This window comes from Electrona antarctica, assembly GCF_951216825.1.
Source record: "Electrona antarctica genome assembly, chromosome: 1".
In the NCBI taxonomy this organism is placed as follows: domain Eukaryota; kingdom Metazoa; phylum Chordata; class Actinopteri; order Myctophiformes; family Myctophidae; genus Electrona; species Electrona antarctica.
Genome location: NC_136806.1, coordinates 48,684,447 through 48,704,731, shown reverse-complemented (window position 1 = coordinate 48,704,731; position 20,285 = coordinate 48,684,447). Strand labels below are relative to the sequence as shown.

Here is a 20,285-nt window from a genome sequence, read left to right as displayed (position 1 = left end):
AAACAGCCAGACAGCCAGACAGACAGACAGACAGAGGGATGGATGGTCGCACCCCCCCCCCCCACAACACTAGGGTTCATGTTATTAACTTTCTCAGTTGGTCATCATTGGTCATTTTGCAGTAGAATCCAATTCCAATCCAATTTTCTATAAGGAAATGTTTGTATTGTGCATATTTAATGGACTAATCTGCATATCTGAACAGCAGACATAATTATATTATAACCAGTAAGACGCCCTGAGGGCATCTGTCTGGGTGACGGCAAAATCGGGGGTCAGATCAACATATGGAATGAATTCTGTACTGGCCATATATGGAGCGTGTCTTGAGTGTACAGGGTTTGATGAGGTCAGATGAACATATGGAATGTCGCAATAATAACCAGTAAGATGCCCTGAGTTCGAGCAGCGACCTCACGTGCACGCATCCGCCAGGGCAATGACAGACTGCTGGGCTGGAGCTTTGGCATGGGGGTCAGATCAACATATGGAATGAATTCTGTACTTGCCATATATGGAGCGGGTCATGAGTGTACAGGGTTTGATGAGGTCAGATGTCAGAACAGGTCAGCTCCATATATGGAGATCTAAGGGTGGCAGCGGGGGCAGTGTCTTGAGTGTACAGGGTTTGATGAGGTCTAGCCATATATGGAGCGTGTCTTGAGTGTACAGGGTTTGATGAGGTCAGATCAACATATGGAATGTCAGAACAGGTCAACTCCATATATGGAGTTCTAAGGGTGGCAGCGGGGGCAGTGTCTTGAGTGTACAGGGTTTGATGAGAGCCCAGGTAGGGCCGGGCCTTAATCTTCAGGCCTGTTGAATGGACAGGTATCAGTCAAAAGGGAGACAACGAAGAGGAAGGACGGGTCGGGTGGGAAAGGATCAACATATGGAAGAACAGGTCAGCTCCATAGAGATTTAAGGGTTTGAGGTCAGATGTAGAGTTGCTGGCCGGCTCCATATATGCAGATTTACAGTAGGTGATGATCCAGTCTTCTCCATGTATGGCTGTCCAGGGTTTGATGAGGTCAGTGTCATGTATGACACTGACCATATATGATGATCAGTCCATATATGGAGACGTGATGTCACGAGGCGTGATGTCACGAGGCGATGAGGTCAGTGTCGTGATCGTCATATATAAAGAAGGCCATGTAAATGGAGACGTGATGTCACGAGGCCTGATGGACTGATAACCATATGGAGGCGTGACACGACTGACGGACGGGTTTTGCAGGTTTTCATAGTAATCTGAATAATAAGGGTAATAATAATAATAATAATAATATTGCAGATAAATTATGTGTAGCCCAGTGGTTATTTCATGCCCTTAGCCCTATTCTAATATTTTAATACATAATACAAGTCATTCTAAAACAGTTGACTAAGTTAAAAATGTATGCTTTTAATAAAAAGTTGTCTGTTATAAATAGATCTCTAAATAAATAGGTTTTAGTACAGGACTTGTGTTTAAAAACGATGCATGCCGTTCATAGCAGTTAGAGGGTAAAATGCATAGGAGAGACTGTGGAAAAAACCCAATAACGAGGTGCAATGTTAAACAGGTGTATTCCAGGGTTAATGAGTTTACTGAGCAAAGAGTAAATGAGACAGTCATTCTGATTGGGGGTTTCTCGATTAGGTGAAGTGGGGAGGAGAGAGAATATTGAAGGAGTGGAACTTTACTGAACAGATTCACCAGAGTGTGTATGACCTGACACAGGTTGACATGACACAGAAGTGAAGTGGAAGTTTTTCCTGATAGTTTGATGCACAGTGCATGATTCTTGTGTCTGTTTTGTTTGAGTGAGTTATAAGAGAAGTCTTAAGTGAGTGGTAATGTAACATGTGCTTGGACTGAGTGAAGAAAGCAAGTTAGTTTCTCAACAAGAGGAGACTTTGGCTCATTCTAAAAGACTGTGTTTTGGAGTGTGTTCCTGACGAGGATTCGACGTTCCTGCAGTCTGCTCGGCTTCATCACATCTCACCACCTCACGAACTGTTCTACAGATCTGACAAAGAACTGTGAGTAGGACTTTTGCTCATCAACAAGGACGGAGGATTAAATCATCATCGCCCCACCATCACCATGATCAGGCCTGCACCTTTGGTTTGTGTGTGTGCGCGTGTGCATGAGTGTGGGCCCACTGTGTGCCATGATCAAATCCGCCAAAAGTAACTTTATTAATAATAAAGCTGAGGAAAACAAAAACAATCCCCGAGAGCTCTGGAAGCTACTCAACAACCAACTAGGCTATAGTCAGAAACTGAAAACCAGGTTTTCAAACATAAACATTAAAGCGAACAACACTCTCATCACTGACAAGCTTGATGTGGCCAACTACTTGAACATCTTCTTTACAAACATATCAACAACGCTGGTTAACAATCTGCCCTCCCACTCTGGGCTCTTTGGTGTAGAGCACATTAAAACCTTCTACAGAAACCTAGGTGTTTGTAAAGACGATTTTAAACTAGTTATGGTAACAACTGATGAGGTACTTAAGAAACTGAGTGCCCTCCAACCCCACAAGGCCACTGGCCATGACAATATTCCCTCCAAATTTCTCAGAGACTCAGCCATCTCTATAGCTCCAATCATCACCCACATATATAGTAAACCTCTCCATCAAACAGGGACAGGTCCCCCTAGATTTCAAACTGGCCAAAGTAACCCCCCTGCACAAGAAAGGGAGTAAATTAGACCCCAGCAACTACCGCCCTATTTCTATTCTAAGCTCCATCTCGAAAGTGATGGAAAAAATAGTCTATGAACAGGTTGAAAAGTATCTTGCCACTAACAAATTATTGTACGAGTTCCAATCTGGCTTCAGAATATCCCACTCCACTGACACATGCCTTCTCTATTTGAGCGACCACATCAAACAAGAGGTGGATGCTGGCAAATACTGCGGCATGGTCATGCTGGACCTCCAAAAGGCTTTTGACTGGTTAACAAGCTAAAAGCAATTGGTTTCGATAGCACATCAGTGAGCTGGATGCAATCCTACCTGGAGGGGAGAGAACAGATGGTGGAAGTGAACGGAACACTGTCCCCCCCCCCCCTCCCAGTGAGCTGTGGCGTTCCACAAGGAAGCATACTAGGGCCTCTACTGTTCCTAATATATGTAAACGACATGACTTCAGCTTGTGACTGCAACTTGTTCCTGTTCGCAGATGACTCGGCACTGCTGGTCTCGGACAGGGACAAACTGCAGGTTGAAAATGCCCTCAGCTCTGAACTCTGTAGAATCTGCACCTGGCTCGCTGATAACAAACTATCTTTACACCGGGGAAAAACTGAATCCATTCTCTTTGGATCTAATTGTAATCTCAGCAAGGCAAATGGCTTCTTGGTTAGAGTGGGTGACAATGTTATCACACGTAAAGATGAAATTACCTACCTAGGTTCCATCCTGGAGGCTAATCTTTCCGGTGATAAAATGGCCACCAACGTAATCAAAAAAGTCAACCAAAGAACAAGATTCCTTTACAGGATCTCCTCACTGGTCGGCAAAAACACCTTGAAGACCTTAACAGGAGCCCTCGTACAAGGCTTCTTTGACTATGCATGCACCTCCTGGTACCACAGCACCTCAAAGGCCCTTAAAACTAGGCTCCAGACTTCCCAAAACAAACTGGTCAGGCTCCTACTTGGCCTCACCCCCCGAACCCACCTCACCCCTGCCCACTTTGACAGACTGGCATGGCTTAGGGTTGGCGACAGAGTACAACATCTTGCAATGGGTCTGGTCCACAAGATTCGATACTCCACCAAGATACCCATGTACCTGTCTAGATACTTCCTTAATGTTAACGAAGTCCACACCCACAACACCAGAGGGAGTGCAACGAACCATGTACAACCCAGATTCGGCACAAACAAGGGACTAAATTATTTTTTCTCCTATGCCACTAAAATGTGGAACGCCCTACCAACAGTCATTAAGACATGCGAATCCCTTGACTCCTTCAAAACCGCTCTCAAAGGGCACCTACGGATGGCTGCAATTCGAAACTGGCCCCCGTAAAATCTGAATCCCCCCCACCGCCCCCCCCCCCCCCCCCCCCCCCCCCCCCCCCCCCCCCCTTTTCCCCTCACTGTATATGTTTCTTTTCCCTTTTTACCTCCATTATGATGAATTCCTGTTCTGTTCTTTGTCTATATAGAAGTGTCTATTTGTACGTCTCTAAATGTTTTGATGAATTGAACATGGTGGACCCTGTTGTAAACAAGTGTAATGCTTAATTGGGTCGTCCACTCACAGTTAACAGCCTTTGTATTGAGTTTGTGCTTGAAATGTACTGTAATTCTGCAAACTGTTAATACAATTTTCAATCAATCAATCAAAGGCCTACAAGGCCTGTTCTTGTATTGTCTACTGTATTGTCTATTTCATGTTTTTATTATTTTCTTACCACTTTAAAAAGGGTTAAACACATTTGTAAACGTATAACCTTACAACCCTATCAGTAAATCTGATTTACATTTAAAGTGTGGTCTGGTATATTCCTTTAAAATAGGTATACTGAGCTTGTAGATCTGCTAGTTTGCAGTTAAGTCAATTTATTCAGCCTTGTGGTTTATTCTATAAATACAGGGTTATACAGAGGTTAAGTTAACAAACTCAAACGCCCCGTTATTCCCTTTAAGACGGTACCGGGGTGCTACATATGCAATTTAGATACATGTATGTTTGGTTAATATAGGAGTTCATATAGGAGTTCATAGCCAAGTAATCAGCATAAATAGCCTAGTGTCCCATTTGTGCATTGGACAGCATAGGGACTTCCCAGCATGCCTCGGGGCACACATGTCTATTGTTCCGTTGTTGTGGTGTTTAGCACAATATAATGACACAAAATCTGCCACTGAGTGTGACCCCCATTGTCTTTATACCTGTGTGTGTTGTTGTTGTTGAGGGGGGGATGAAGAAGGAAAAACAAAAGTGACCAAGTATAGAGCCATGGTGGACTCCGGTCAACTATATCAGTGGTTCCCAAATGTTTTCATGTCAAGGACCCCCAAATTGACATTTATCAGCCTTGCGGACCCCCATTTGTACGTCTCTAGCAGTGATTTTCAACCATTTTCATTTCAAGGGTGTCCGGTTTGACATGCATTAGGCTACGGACCCCCATTTAATGGCATTTCTACCTCAATTCATATTGTAAAATCAATGTTAATTTTACTCTGAGAGGGTCCATTTGGTTCCATTTGTACACAGACCAATAAGGGTCCATTTGGTTCCTAACTATTATTTAGCTGGGGACCCCCTGGAACTCCCTCAAGGACCCCTGGGGGTCCCCAGACCCCACTTTGGGAACCACTGAACTAAATGAACCCTTCCCTATAACGGCGTTCTCCACAATCTATCTCCTATTTATTATTCTAAAGAGACCACGATTAAAATGACAGCTTTCATAAAGAAGTAATATTGCTTTATTTCTTTCCCATATGGGACACATTTTGTACAAATAAACAAAGGAAGGAATAAGAATAAAAAATATAACTGGAGGAATTCAAAAATACTCAGGGTTTGTTTTTGACGTAATGGTGCCATCCAGTGGCTGGTTAGGGAAACTTCAGGCACATTAAGCTCAGTCCATTTATTTCAAAGGCAACGCAGCCCAAATACAAGAAGGGCATTGAGATGTTTGAACAGCTGGTCAGTTCAGAGGGATCTAGGGCAGTGGTTCTCAAACATTTCCACGTCAAGGACCCCCAAATGTATATCTGATTTTGTGCCAGGGACCCCCATGAAGATCAGTGTTAAAATGTATATTTGCGGCCTGGGCCGGCCGAGCGGTCCAGGCACCTAGGCTGTTAATCCAGCCTGACAGCATGTCGCAGGTTCAAGTACCGATCCCGACGACGTTTGCTGCGTGTCTTCCCCCCATCTCTCTCCCCCTTTCCTGTCAAACTACTGTAATCTATCAATAAAGGCAAAAAGCACAAAAAAATATCTTTAAAAAAAAAAGAAAAGAAAATGTATATTTGCTAGGGACGTCATGGAACTCCCTCGAGGACCCCTGGGTGTCCCTGGACCCCACTTTGAGAACCACTGTTCTAGAGGCCATGCAGGCGTTCCCAAACTATGTAAAAAGAGTATATATTTCTTCACAAATAGGCAGTTAGCAAATGGCTCCCAGACCCCAGAATCTTCCATAAACTGAAACCTTCCACAACCCATCAACTTCTTAAGATGTTTTCTTCTTGTTCACGTTTTCCAGTTAAGGCAGAACCACCCAAAGGCAGAACAGCCCTTTACGGGCGAGGTACGATATAAAAAAAAGCAACAAAATATAGAAAATAGTAATAATCTACAAACTTTGTGAACAAAGTACAAATTCAGAGTTCCCAGAACTCAGGGTTAGTACTACTACCTCCTGAGCAGGGCACAAATTATGTTCTGAGAAACGTATCCGAAACCGAGCCGTATAGCGCATGGAAACTCCAGAACCTGTCGAAATACTGTATGTTAACAACACGGCTACTAAGGTGTTAACAGAGCCATAAATATCAGTGCTTTTACGAAGATGTTTGAAACGCTGACAGACCTGCCTCCGCCTGAGACTCCACAGCGTGGCAGTGGTTTTGGTTATATTCAGTGGTGGAAAGTAAAAAGTACATTTACTTAAATACTGTGCATCAGTACAATTTTGAAGTATTTGTACTTTACTTGAGTATGTACAATTTTCAGTACTTTTACTTCTACCCCGCATATATCTTACTTTTACTCCACTACAATTATTTGACAACTTTAGTTACTAGTTACTTTGATTACAAAACATACATTAACCACTTACAGCCACATTTCCGCCATTTGGATATAGCCTATCTACAATCTCACAATTGTGACATTGTGAGCTTGTATATCTTCCATTTTCAATGGATTTTTATACATTTGAAAACATGAAATTGTACATTCTGCATAATGAGTACTTTGTACTTTGTGTAGTGTTACATTTTGATGCCAATACTTTTGTACTTTTACATTTTGAATTCCGGACTTTTACTTGTAACAGAATATTTCTACACTGCAGTATTGGTGCATTTACTAAAAGTAAACAGTGCGAGTACGTTTTCCACCACTGCTTATAATGATGTCCTCCTGGGCTACACTGACACTTTGATATTGTCTCTGTCGGGGGGAAACCTCATATGTCCAAAAATTCAAATTCAAAATGTAGCAAAAGTAGCAGATCTACAAGCTCAAAATGCGGCGTGTTGCGCTGCTTTTTGAGCTTTCGTGTTTGCGGATCTGCTACTTTTGATGCTTTTATGCTACGCTGTAGTGATCACGCAAAACGTTTGAATATGGATATAAGAGGTTTCTGCCGGACAGCAACGAAATGGCAGTGATTCCCAACAATTCTTCCTTCTTACATCTGACACAAGCTGAGACCCCCCCCCAACTTTCATGTGCATGCACGCTCTCATGTACACAGGCACACATACACATACACACACGCGCACACGCAGGTGCGCTCGCACAATCTTGTTTTTCAAACACGCTAAATCACTTCAGCCCCTTTATACTTCTCGTACGACGAAGAGTGAAAAAACCGAGCCGATCTACAAACAAGCTACGCATCGTGACCTTGTACAACAACTATTTTTGCAAAAAAAAAAAAAAAAAAAAAAAGATTTTGTGCAACATGTTTAAAACGTTGGTCTGCCTCCAAACCGAGAAGGTCTCATAGTCACCGCTCTGTGATCTTTGGCTTTTTAGATGGAAAAAGGGGCTGAGAATGGACAGGGTTACAGGTTGGAGTTCAGCGGGCATGGGTTTGGGGCGGGCTCCGGCGGCGAGGTGAAGAAGTCACAGATGAGGCCCTCCTCGGACAGCTGTCCGTACTCGTTGTTGTAGAAGGTCTGTCCGGACAGCTGGCTCAGGAAGGCCGGGCGCTGGCGGAAGCTCCCGGCGACGCCGCCGGCCGCGAAGCCTCCCGGGGAATCATGGGAGCCCGTCAGGTGCTCCATACTGCTGCTACTGCCGGGACAGAACAGAAGCATTAGCTCATCCATCAATCCATCCATCTTCAACTGATTATCCGGAGTCGGGTCGCGGGGGCAACGGCTCCAGCATAGAGCTCCAGACTTCCCACTCCAGAGCAACATTAGTAACTTTGTCCTTGGGGATCCCTAGGCGTTCCAAGGCCAGTGTGGAGATATATTATAATCCCATGAGCTCAGTGGTTCCCAAAAGGTTTCAGGACGAGACCCAAAAAATAAATTAGAAGTTTGCCCGGACCCAAACTAGTGAAAATAGCAGATCTACAAGCTCACAGCACGTCACTTCGCACTGCAGATGGGCTATTTTCACTACTTCTTAAACATTTGTTTGCTAATTTGTGGAATTTATTCGATTTTTCTTGATTTTTTCATGAAATTACTGAACAAAATCATTGAATTTTGTTTTTAATGCATGTTTTTTTAGGGAATGTTTTTTGAAAATGTTTTGAAATAATAATTAAAAACAAAAAATAAAGAGACCCATAAAAATGTGTGCGTGACCCACAAATGGGTCCCGACCCAGTGTTTGGGAAACAGTGATTTAGTTTGTATAATTTTTGTATTTAGCTTGTACCCATCATTATTTCTGAGCGGTCTATATTATGCACTGTATGGCTCATAGGTGCACGTTTTGCACTGGCAGAGGCAAACGCATCATGTATGAATGTCACAGTGAAACATACCTCTATAAGGCAGCTAAACCAAACCGCTTACCACAAAAAGCAAGCAAGCTCCTGGCACTGGGGATAGGGTCTGTAGACAAGCGCACGAGCGTGCGCACACAATTAATTCTGATAACTGTTTCATCATGGTGGATTTGTTGCCTTATTTCCTGACTGTAGAGCGACTGTAGAGCGCTAAAATAAATAGTCATTTGCAACTGTGGTTCCCTAATGGCACACCCAGATGAAACTGTGTTTCATCTGCTTGCTGAGAGTTGAAATGAACTCAGGAGTTTGGAACTGTTTTAGGTAATGTAAAAGCAACAAAATATTTTTACTTAGTTACTTTCCACCACTGGAGGTAAGTCAGTGAACGTTTGCCTTTCTCACTGACAGGTGGTTTTATTGGACTTAGCGCTCCAGTGGAGCACAGTGGTTAACATTAAGCCCTACGAGAAACTGTGAGCTTGATTACTAATTACTTGATTACTAATTACTGCCGTTTCTCCCAAATTAATCTAATTAGCAAGGAAAGGACAGAAAACAAACTCAAAGTCATTGAAGGGTGTGTTTAGGAAACTGAATTATAATGCGCGCTGTTGGGTGGAAACTTGCCTTAAAACTATCACTTTTCAGGAGATGGAAAAAAGGGGATCCAATGTAGTAGTTAACTTAAGACTCTTCTTAATACTTGAATATTTATAAAACCCACACATTACTTTCACTTCCACTTTTGTACGTATCTCAAACGACAAAGTAGGGCATTCATTTATGAAAGAAATATTGAAATGTGGATATACAAGGTTTCTGCCAGTTGGCAACGACATGAAGCATGTGTGTAATGGTTCAGACTGTGGATACGACAGGAAAGAAGTTACAGATTGCCGCTTTAAGCAAGTAATTAATTTACTGAGTGTGAACAGAAAAACATATTGTTGCTGTCAGGCAGAAACCTCTTATCTTGATCATACTAAACACGCAGTGACACAAATTTGAATCGTGAAAAGTAACAGTTTTGAACATATGAGGTTTCCACCCGACAGAGACGATATCTCTGCTAGAGCAGCATAAACAACAATGTAAACAAACATCAACTATTCACTGAAGCCAAACAGAGATAGTTGTGGGTGGTAGTGGTTCTGTGACGTACCTGATAGCACCCCTGTGCTGCTGTTCGAGTCTTTCAAATTCTTCTGAGGCCAAAACCATGCCACTGTCTGTCTGGCTGTCCTGAGCAGAGAGAGAGACAGCAGAGGATCAAATACTTACTTAATAATAATACAAGTTTTGAAAGCCAACCAACCATGCAGATGACAGTGAAATGATGTCCGGAGACATGACAAATAGGGCGCGTTCGGGAATGGCGCACTGAGGCGAGTGTGCTCCGGTGCGGTATTTACGAACGCGCCCACAGTTTGACATATCGCATAATAGCATGTTCTAAACCACTGGTTTCCAAACACTGGCGGAACAAAAAATTCAAGTTTCAATTAAAAAAAAAAAAGAAACAAACAAATCTAAGGAATTCCATAAATTAAAAATAATAATTGAGAAGTAGTGAAAGTAGCAGATCTACAAGCTTGTGACGTGTTGTGCATTTGTAGATTCCCGGGCAAACGTCTAATCTCTCTTCTGGGCCTTGAACGTTTGGGAACCACTGTTCTAAAGGGACATTTCCAGATCTTGATTCTCACTGGCCGTTGGATGATTGTCAAGGAGCGGGGGGCGGGGCTTACTTGTGGACTTTTGGTCGGGTGCATCTCCAGGGGATACTCTTCGAAAGTCTTGACTCTGGGCTGGCACATCTTCGACGGTCCCACATACACACCGCCGGAAAACGGCACGCAGTTATAATACCTACTGGACAGTGGACACACGCACACATTTTAACAATTTATTCATGTCCACATGAAGGAGAGCATACAAGGACAGGTAAGGTTACATTCAAATAATCATGGCATAATATGTCTTAATGATACAATAAGCATGTCACTCTGTACTCTATGGGTAAGTAGCAGCATCTCTGTCTCTCTGCCATATATGGCGGCTGCCAATTAAAGCAAAGACGACACACACACACACACACACACACACACACACACACACACACACACACACACACACACACACACACACACACACACACACACACACACACACACACACACACACACACACACACACACACACACACACACACACACACACCTGCAGTTTGTTTCTAACTCATAAACAGATGCTGAATAAAGGTTCTCAAACCTTTATTTAAAAATATTTACCAGTGGTGGAAAAGGTACTGACATGTCAATACTACAATGTAATGATGAATTACAACTAAATGTTATGCTATAATTCCCAATGCATTTTCCCCGTAGACATTTCAAAAAGTATTTATTTAAAGACCTTTTAAGCGTCGTACAAAGCCAACTCGAGTTGTGACAAATCATGAAACGTCTTTAAATAAACCTTTTGAAAAGTCTATGAGGAAAATGAACGGGGAAGGGTCTCTCGAGGGGGCGGGACTGCGACGCTCTATAGATCGAACTTCTTGCCCAGCAGGGTGCAGCAAGCACCATTTGCGTTTTTACTTTTACTGTCCACTCCTGTCATGGTAGTAGGACCTTATATGTGACATATATTTGCCTATTAACTAATTGAATGTTGATTTTCTTGTACTGTATGGCATGACATATTTATCTGTCCCTGTATTATTATAATTTGTTATTGAGGAATGTCACAGAGGCACTGTAACTTTAAGAGTCACATGACTGTGGACTATGCAGCTGCAACCTAATTTGATGATTACATGCGTTTCTGATTGGTTGTCTATACCTGTGAAATGTATTTAGTGACATGTCAGCCTACTCTGAATCATGCCTGAGGAAGGTCAAAGGACCGAAACGTTGCATTTTGGACAATAAAAAAGCTCTTGAACCAGCAAGTGTCTAATACTACAATGTAGTGTTACAAGTAAAAGTCTAGAATTCAAAATGTATTTGAGTAAAAGTACAAAAGTATTGGCATCAAAAGGTACATAAAGTACCAAAAGTAAAAGTACTTATTATGCAGAATGTCCCATTTCAAGTTTTTAAATGTATAATTAAAAATCTCAAATACCTATGAACAAAAATACATCGCTAGGATGCACCTGGGACGTATCCTCAGTGATGTATCCCAAGGTCATCAGGGTTTCGGGTCTCGCGAACATCATACCCCTCACTCGGGTGACCCAGCCGGGGTGATCAAGTCCTGACTTACAAGCTAATATCTACAAGCTCACAATGCGTTGCATTGGTCGAAATGGAGTAAAAGTACAATATTTTCCTCTGAAATGTAGTGTTATAGAAGTAAAAGTACCTCAAAATTGTACTTAAGTACCGTACTTAAGTAAATGTATTTGGTTACTTTCCACCACTGATATTTACTGTATATATTCAAAGATCTGCAGGAAAACCAACAGACCTTTGGACCTTTAGAGGCTGATTACACACTGCAGCAAAACACACCATTTGAGTCTGTCATTTCATAATCATGGTGTTTTGCTGTATTGCTGTTTTCATCTCCTAGCAATGTCCTACTTCCAATGATTATTGTAAATCACTCATAGAAATAGCCCGTCATCATTTCTTGGAAATGTTGGTTTGACGAGGATTACTGGTTTGATGTGCCAACACGTGTACCCAAACCTACTGCAAGGTGGTGGAAGTGTTATATCTTTTCAACCGCATTGACGACTCTGATTATAAGACGACCCCCATTTCTCAAGACTCATTTGTGGAAAAAGAACATTGAATGTCAAATAGTCTAGTCCCCGATTATAATACGACCCTGTTCTTTAGGATATTTCCATTGAAAAAAAAACAGTCTTTATATTCAGGCCAATAGGGTAGCTCTACATTCTGATAGTACTCAATGCTATTGAGTGTTTGTTCAGTAACAGTATATCCTGCTCTTAAAGCGCCATTTCGACCAATGCAACGCATTGTGAGCTTGTAGATCGGCAATTTTCAAAAGATGTTTATACATTTGAAAACTTGAAATGGGGCATTCTGCATAATGAGTACTTTTGCTTCACTAATGTTCATGATAAAATAACACAATTGTTTTCCTACTCAGTCCGTGTCTCATAGGAGGGCTGTGGGCAGTTCAGAAACCTGTCCACCAGTGATATCATCGTTGGGCAGATGTATTTTTTTTTAAACAAGATTTTAAAACAAATACATTTAGAATTTTATTATTGTGAGAAGAGGCTTCCATTTTCGCATTGCAACTTTTCAGGAATAGAAAGCCTGTGGATTCTATTAGCTTGGATTCCCCATCGATGATGTCACTGGTGGTCAGTGGTGGACAGCTTTCTGAACTGCCCACAGCCCTCCTATGAGACACAGACTGAGTAGAAAAAATGGTGCTATTTTATCATGATCATTAGCGAGGACCAATTATAGCAAGATAGGTTGAAAAGTGGTGAAGTGGTCTTTAAGTAAATAGAAAATACATTTTCATCCAAGATACAGGATAAACAAGTGATAAAACAAATGAATGAGTAGACAAAACTGAGAAATGGAACACGAGACGGGGGAGACCCCTGTTACTAAACACTCATCAGAATATACACCTTTAACATTTTAACCCCAAACCTCCAAATAATATCAATTACAGTATGTTTAAGTGTGTTCCTTTTGTACTATAAACAGCATGTTACTTAAGTTTTACTACGTAAATGGTTTTGATTGTGACTACAGACGGCCATAGCCTAGTTAGATAATTTAAAGTTAGTTAAAAAAATAAAAATGAAGTCAACTACCTGTCGGGCAGGGTATTGCCGGCCAGTCGCAGTTCCTCCTCTGACGCGGGACGCGAAGACGCTTGCGAGAAGCCGTCATCTTCTGAGCTCTGTGATTGGTTCGAGGGGATGTAGTCTTTTCCATCCTGTCAGGAACGTGTTAAGAGAATTATGTACATGTGCCTTTGTCTAAATCTCAAAGCAAAAGCATTCGCTTTTTGCACGGAAATGATGTGGGTGTTTGTGTGCGCGTGCGCGTGCGTGTGCGTGTGCATGTGCATGTGTGTGTGTGTGTGTGTGTGTGTGTGTGTGTGTGTGTGTGTGTGTTTGATGTCTCTCCAGTAGCTTGCTTACCGGCAGGTTGTTATCTTGTAGCAGGTCTCCCAGGATCTCCACCAGAGCAGGAAAGGTAGGTCTCTCCCTGGGTTCACCCTGCCAGCAGGCCAGCATGATCCCATAGCTACAATCACAGTCACAAGCTTTACCAATACAAGAAAGAACTGCTGTGCAGTCAAACGTATTCCATATAGTTCTGGAATGGTTTCCATCTGCTACGCCTATGGGTTTCAGATAAGGTTCTCAGAACCTCCTTTGGGCCCTGCTCAGGTGCTCTATCATTTTGCTTGCATAGTTTTCAGGAGAGGGGGACAAGGACAAAAAAACAACAACATAAGAAAGAGGTCAAAAGAAAATCTAAGCTTCGGTATGTGCTTTTCTACATACACCAGCAGAGGGCAGCACAATCACAATCAAGGAGCCCACGTGAAGCAAGCTGCTGAACCTCTCACGCCGACTACTATTACAAATGTAAACTTTTAATCCTCATCACTCTTCAGTGTGCATGAGTTTGTGAAAATAATCACAATTATGATTTATTGGCGAGGATTAGGCTTCTGTTTCACCCTGGTGCCCTTGGGTTCCCATAATTAGGTGCAGTAGGGCATGTAACATTATCCATCTTTCATGAAGGCTTCATTAATTTATTTTTATTTTTTGGAGGGGGGCGGGGGGGGGGGGGGGGGGGGGTGGTATTAGAAAAGTGGAGGAGTGATGAATGGAAAAGTCCTACTTGACTCTGTCATACTCTGTCATATGCGGCATACTGACAATGTAAGGAAATCAGTATTTCTCAAACATCTTCATCTCAAGGACCCTCCCAAATTTATATATATTTGTTTGCAGACCCCATGTGGAACCCCCACCCCTCCCCAACGACCCCACTTTGAGAGACACTCACATTTCGGGTGAGGCGGTCTCAGGCGACCTCATCCTGGTGCCTTCCTTCAATCGTTTGCAGAAGTCTTCGTCGATCTGCACACCTGGGTACGGTGAAGCACCTGCAAATGGCGGACGGACAATTTACATGTCGTTTCCTTCAGGCAGAAACTGAATAAATAACTGAATGCCCTACTTTGTCGCCAGTAAAGTACATGCACTCAAGTAAAGTACAATTATTAGGTACATTTCTTCAGTATTTAAAAATTTCAACTACTTTTATTTCTACTCCTACTCCCTCTGAGACTACGGGCCCTATTTTCTTTAGTGCTAAACCCCTTATCCCTAAACTTCTATGTCTTTTTTACGTACTGTATTTGAAGGCCCTAGTACAAAATACTGGTTCTGTTCAGAATTTATTATCTCCCGTCTTTCCACGAAATAATAGAAAATGCTCGATAGTGGGCTCGATAAGAACCCGGCTCGATAAGCCTGATCGATAAGGTGCTCGTTATCAATACAAATTAACGAGCTCCATCCCTATTAGTGATGCATTTTGAGCTTGTAGATCTACTACTTTTGCTATTTTTTAATTTGTAACCGCTTTGGACGCATGATTCAATTGTACGTACGTCCGTCTCTAGACATGGTAACGCCCTGCCTGCCTGTGATTGGCCTATACCGACAGTGCCCGTCTTACCAGGGGCGGCAGTGGCTCAGGGGTAGAGTGCCTGGATGGTAACCGTAAGGTTGCCAGTTCGAACCCGGGCTCCCCCAGAGTTACTGTCGAAGTGTCCTTGAGCAAGACACTGAACCCCTAATTGCTCCCGATGTGCTAGTTGGTGCCTTGCATGGTTTCCGCTGCTATCGGTGTATGAATGTGTGTGTGAATGGGTGAATGTAATGCACAATCTCTGTAAAGCGCCTTGGATAAAGGCGCTATATAAATGCACCATTTACCATTTACCATTTACCAGACTCCGAGGTGGGAAATATGCGAGTGTAACGAAGGTTACACTCGCTGACATCAGACTAATGGAGAGACCCCATATATGTACCCATACAGGTGTGGCATAGTCATGGTGATACGTGCTCAGTTGGCTGGAACTATCTAATAAAGGCTCTAACGAGACAACCAGCACTGGTTCGAGCTATCTTATTTAGGCTCTAACGAGACAACCAGCACTGGTTCGAGCTATCTAATATGGGCTCTAACGAGACAACCAGCACTGGTTCGAGCGATCTAATAAACGAGACAACCAGCACTGGTTCGAGCTATCTAATATGGGCTATAATGAGACAACCAGCACTGGTTCAAGCTATCTAATATGGGCTCTAATGAGACAACAAGCACTGGTTCGAGCTATCTAATAGCGAGGTTACTCCGTGGTAGGAAATATGCGAGGTTACTCCGTGGCGGGAAATAAGGGACAGCTTGGCATGCGTGACATATGATGCTGCAGAATGCAGCCTTGTAACTTTTATGTTTGTAGAAGAGGCAAACTAATATTGTTTATGCGGTTTGCTTTGATTGAATTGATAGGGTACAGTAATTAGACAGGAAAGGGGGAGAGAGATGGGGAGTGACACGCGGCAAAGGCCATCAAGCTCGGGACTCGGGAGTCGAACCCGCGGCACGCCGTCCGGCTGGCTTGGCAGCCTTGGTGCACAGACAGTTGAGCTAACCGCCCAGGCCGATTGCTTAATTTATTGAACACGTCAAATGCATGATTCAATTTGCCGTAATATGATTATTAGGTGTGTTCTAAATAAAGTGTTTGTGTTGATTATCATGTATTAATCTAATTATAGTAAACTAATACTACCAGTACGACGCCTGAGGGCGAGTAGTGAAAGGGCGAGGTTGCGTGCACGCATCCACTTAGGTGACAGCAGACTGCTGGGCAAGCGCTGGCGCTTTGGCATGGGGGGTCAACATAAGGAATGAATTCTGTACTGGCCATATATGGAGCGTGTCTTTAGTGTACACTACAGGGTTTGATGTGGTCAGATCAACATATGGAATGTAAGCTCCATATATGGAGATCTAAGGGTGGCAGTGTCTTGAGTGTACATGGTTTGATGAGGGCCCAGGTAGGGGCGTGCCTTAATTTTCAGGTCTGTTGAGAACTCTAGTTTTCGCCGGCTGCTGGGCACGGCTGCACTATAATAACTTTGGGGCAGGCCCATCTAGAGTTTGAATGGACAGGTATCAGTCAAAAGGGAGACATCGAAGAGGAAGAATGGATGGGGAAGGATCAACATATGGAATGTCAGAACAGGTCAGATCCATATATGGAGATCTAAGGGTTTGAGGTCAGATGTAGAGTTGCTGGCCAATATTGATGACATCAGGGATCTCCATAGCCTATATGGGCATTCCCATATATGGGCTTAATATTGATGACATCAGATATCTCCATCCCTGATGATGTCACGTGATATGTATACCATATATGGTCAGAGACTAGATAGCATTGGTGGAAAAAGTACTCGCATGTTTTACTTTTATCGCCTTTGCCAGCACGAGAAATCCTGGGTTTAGTTAATGTGATTTAATCCAGAATTAATAGTATTTTATTTACCGTCTGTTAGCTGTTTTTAGCATCCGCCGCTAGCCTCCGGTAGCTCCCATGGTGTGACGTCATCGAATATCCAAAATCTCCACGTGCACACACACGCACGCGATCTAAAGCATTTATAGGGCTCAGATTGAGCTAATGGACGATGTTTAGAGTTTAATAATACTTTAAACCGAACTTGCCAGTAGATTACTATTGTTTACACTGAGAGAAGACTTCACAGAGTGAAGCTATGACTCATCACACAACTATACTTCCAGTCAGTGCTTCATTTCTAACTCAATGGATGCCGGAGCTCAACTCCTGCACATGCACGCGTGCGCCAGTGTGCTTCATGATGACATGATTCCGTGTGTTGTTGTCTAAAAATAAACTCTCCCGTCTGAACTTGAACCGATTACACCGAAGCAATAATACTTTGAAAGGGGGGCGTTTCCACGCGTTGGAAATAACTACTACTCCGTTACAAGTAAAAGTCCGGAATTAAAAATGTACTTGAGCAAAAGTACAAAAGTATTGGCATCAAAATGTACTTAAAGTACCAAAAGTAAAAGTAGTCATTATGCAGAATGTCTCATTTCAAGTTTTCATATGTATAACAATATTTTGAAAATAGCAGATCTACAAGCTCACAATCAAATGGCTTGTTGTAGATGATCGTCCATTTTCAAAAGGCCGAAATATATATAGGGCTTTAGTGGTTACTGTATGTTTTGTAAAAGAAATCTACAAAGTACTAACTAAAGGAGTAAAAGTACAATATTTATATTTATATATTTTATATTATTTGGAAATGCATTTATTTCCTTTATACAACTGCTAGATAGTTTATCTTTATTACCAAACTGTTCAGTTGTCAGGAAGTGTGCCAGGAATAGCCTAGGCACACCTTTGAGAATAATGGCACCATGAAAAACATTAAGTGAATGAATGCAAACATTTGATCATTGATAAATTCCTATTTGCTCTGCTTCTGAAAGCTTCATCTATTTACTTACAGAAGAAGGAGAAGACGCTGGAGCAGTTCCGACAATTTAAGCCTTTTTATTCAGCTGCTAGTATAAATAATAATAATTAATAATAATCTTTTTTTATACTAGCACCTGAATAACAAATTCTGTCTTTCTTCTACAACTATTGTCCCTGTCCCTGTGATACAACGGACTAGCCGTTTCAGGCTTGAGGTGCGTTGGTGGTAGATTCCCTTTGTTCCCTTAAGTATTTACTTACTTAGGTGCATATAATTGTTGGATGTTATTTACCTTTCTTAAGTGCTTAATAACTGTTAGCTTCTCTATACCTAAGTAAGTGCTTCATTGTGTGGCCCGGCTTTTAAAGCGCCAGGTCGGTAGGAGTGCTGTGTAGCCAAAAAAATAAAAAATAAAATAAGAGATATATATATATATATATATATGGGGTCATCCTAAAATCGTTTCATATAAGCATTATGGTCCAAATATAAACAAGCTGTCTTGGCGTTATTGTCAGGGAGGTGTCCCTGTATCGTTTGCGACAGTCAGTCACTCATATATGATACAGTCTGTTTCTAGCGAAAATGTCACTAATTCAGTAGCAGTAACAATAGCGTTTTCTCTCACACAGTTCTTATATGAGTCGGTCTAAAATCCCCCTATGGGGATTACAATGCAAATAAAAAGTACATGAACCCGTGGATTTGCGCCCTCTACCGATATTGACGTCAGGCTCTATTTTCACAGTTTGTCTCTTTCTTAGGTAATACATTGGCAATTAGTATAGTTTGTTGGTGCAGTAATGTTTTGTTTGTCATTTAGAAGTATTAAAAAGGTCGTAAGGTCCTTATGGACTATACACTATGGTGTCTCACTAGTCAATCCCCGCCCAATAAGCAAGCGCCGCTCTGGAGAGAGAGGGAGGCAGAGAGAGAGGCGTGGAGCCGCCAGGCGCTGGGACAGGTTGTGGATCACAGGTACATCCCTAATCACCTGCTAGGCCAACTCAGTGCACCTGCGCTCATCAACGCACCTGAGCGAGTCAGTATAAAAGGAAGAACTCTCTGCCTCACCAACAGATCCACGCTCCAGAGACAAGGCGAGGCTGTGGGCAAGCAAGTTGGGCGGTAAGGCGAGACTACCACCATTTCATATACCATTCTATGTTATATCATGAAATCCGTATATTGACAGCGATCTCTGTGTCTCACTCACAGGCAACATATCGGGCACGCGCTCCTTGGCCGACAGGCGCGTGCACTAGACCGGCTAAATAAGAAGTGTACTATCGGCTTATGGAAATGGAAGGAAAGCGACCAGAGTACACGGATATGGAAAAGGAGTAGAAATACGACCCCAGTACACAGCTTACAACGAAGGAGTACAAGTACTCGAGTACAGGCTGAGTAGAAATACTTACCGTTCTAAAAGCCGCTCTCAGCGCATTTATTGACATTGGTTCAGTAACCTGAGCGTACTCGTTATCTCACCTGTGGGAAAAGAAGATCCTAAGCTAAGGGCCTAATCTAAACCTGTACCTACCGTATATACTCACCTATGGAAACCCATTGTAGGAGTACCTACCCCGATCCTCTGTGAATGTAAGCCATACCTACCCCGATCCTCGGTGAATGTAATCCATACCTACCCCGATCCTCTGTGAATGTAATCCATACCTACCCCGATCCTGTGAATGTAATCCATACCTACCCCGATCCTCTGTGAATGTAATCCATACCTACCCCGATCCTCTGTGAATGTAATCCATACCTACCCCGATCCTCTGTGAATGTAATCCATACCTACCGATGACGTCCCGCGACGATGATCCTCTTCCTTACCTTGGAAATTAACTTTGTGTTGACCACTTACCTTTGACTGCATTCCCCTGCAAAAAGGAATACATCAATATACGCACGCACGCACGCATGCACACAAATAAAATAAACAAATAATAAACATTTCATTACCTCCCTGGGATTCTGGAAGTGACACTATTAAAGAGACAGCACAGAACAACAGATACTGCTTCCATGCAGAATGGGAAGA

At 42.5% G+C, this 20,285-nt stretch overlaps 1 protein-coding gene across 3 annotated transcripts in view; it reads right to left on the bottom strand.

Moving 5' to 3' along the window:
- Window positions 1–5,448: 5,448 nt before the first annotated feature.
- Window positions 5,449–20,285, bottom strand: part of flt4 (fms related receptor tyrosine kinase 4) — a 164,644-nt gene continuing 149,807 nt past the window's right edge. The window contains exons 26-31 of one of the 3 annotated variants that reach the window (XM_079502612.1): window positions 14,706–14,805; window positions 13,823–13,928; window positions 13,490–13,614; window positions 10,422–10,545; window positions 9,836–9,915; window positions 5,449–8,000 (exon numbers count right to left, since the gene is read on the bottom strand). In XM_079502612.1, coding sequence (XP_079358738.1) covers window positions 7,769–8,000; window positions 9,836–9,915; window positions 10,422–10,545; window positions 13,490–13,614; window positions 13,823–13,928; window positions 14,706–14,805 — 767 coding nt within the window. In that variant the 3' untranslated portion in view covers window positions 5,449–7,768. The remainder of the gene's footprint in view (window positions 8,001–9,835; window positions 9,916–10,421; window positions 10,546–13,489; window positions 13,615–13,822; window positions 13,929–14,705; window positions 14,806–20,285) is intronic. The other 2 variants (XM_079502614.1, XM_079502613.1) reach the window with 2 other exon arrangements.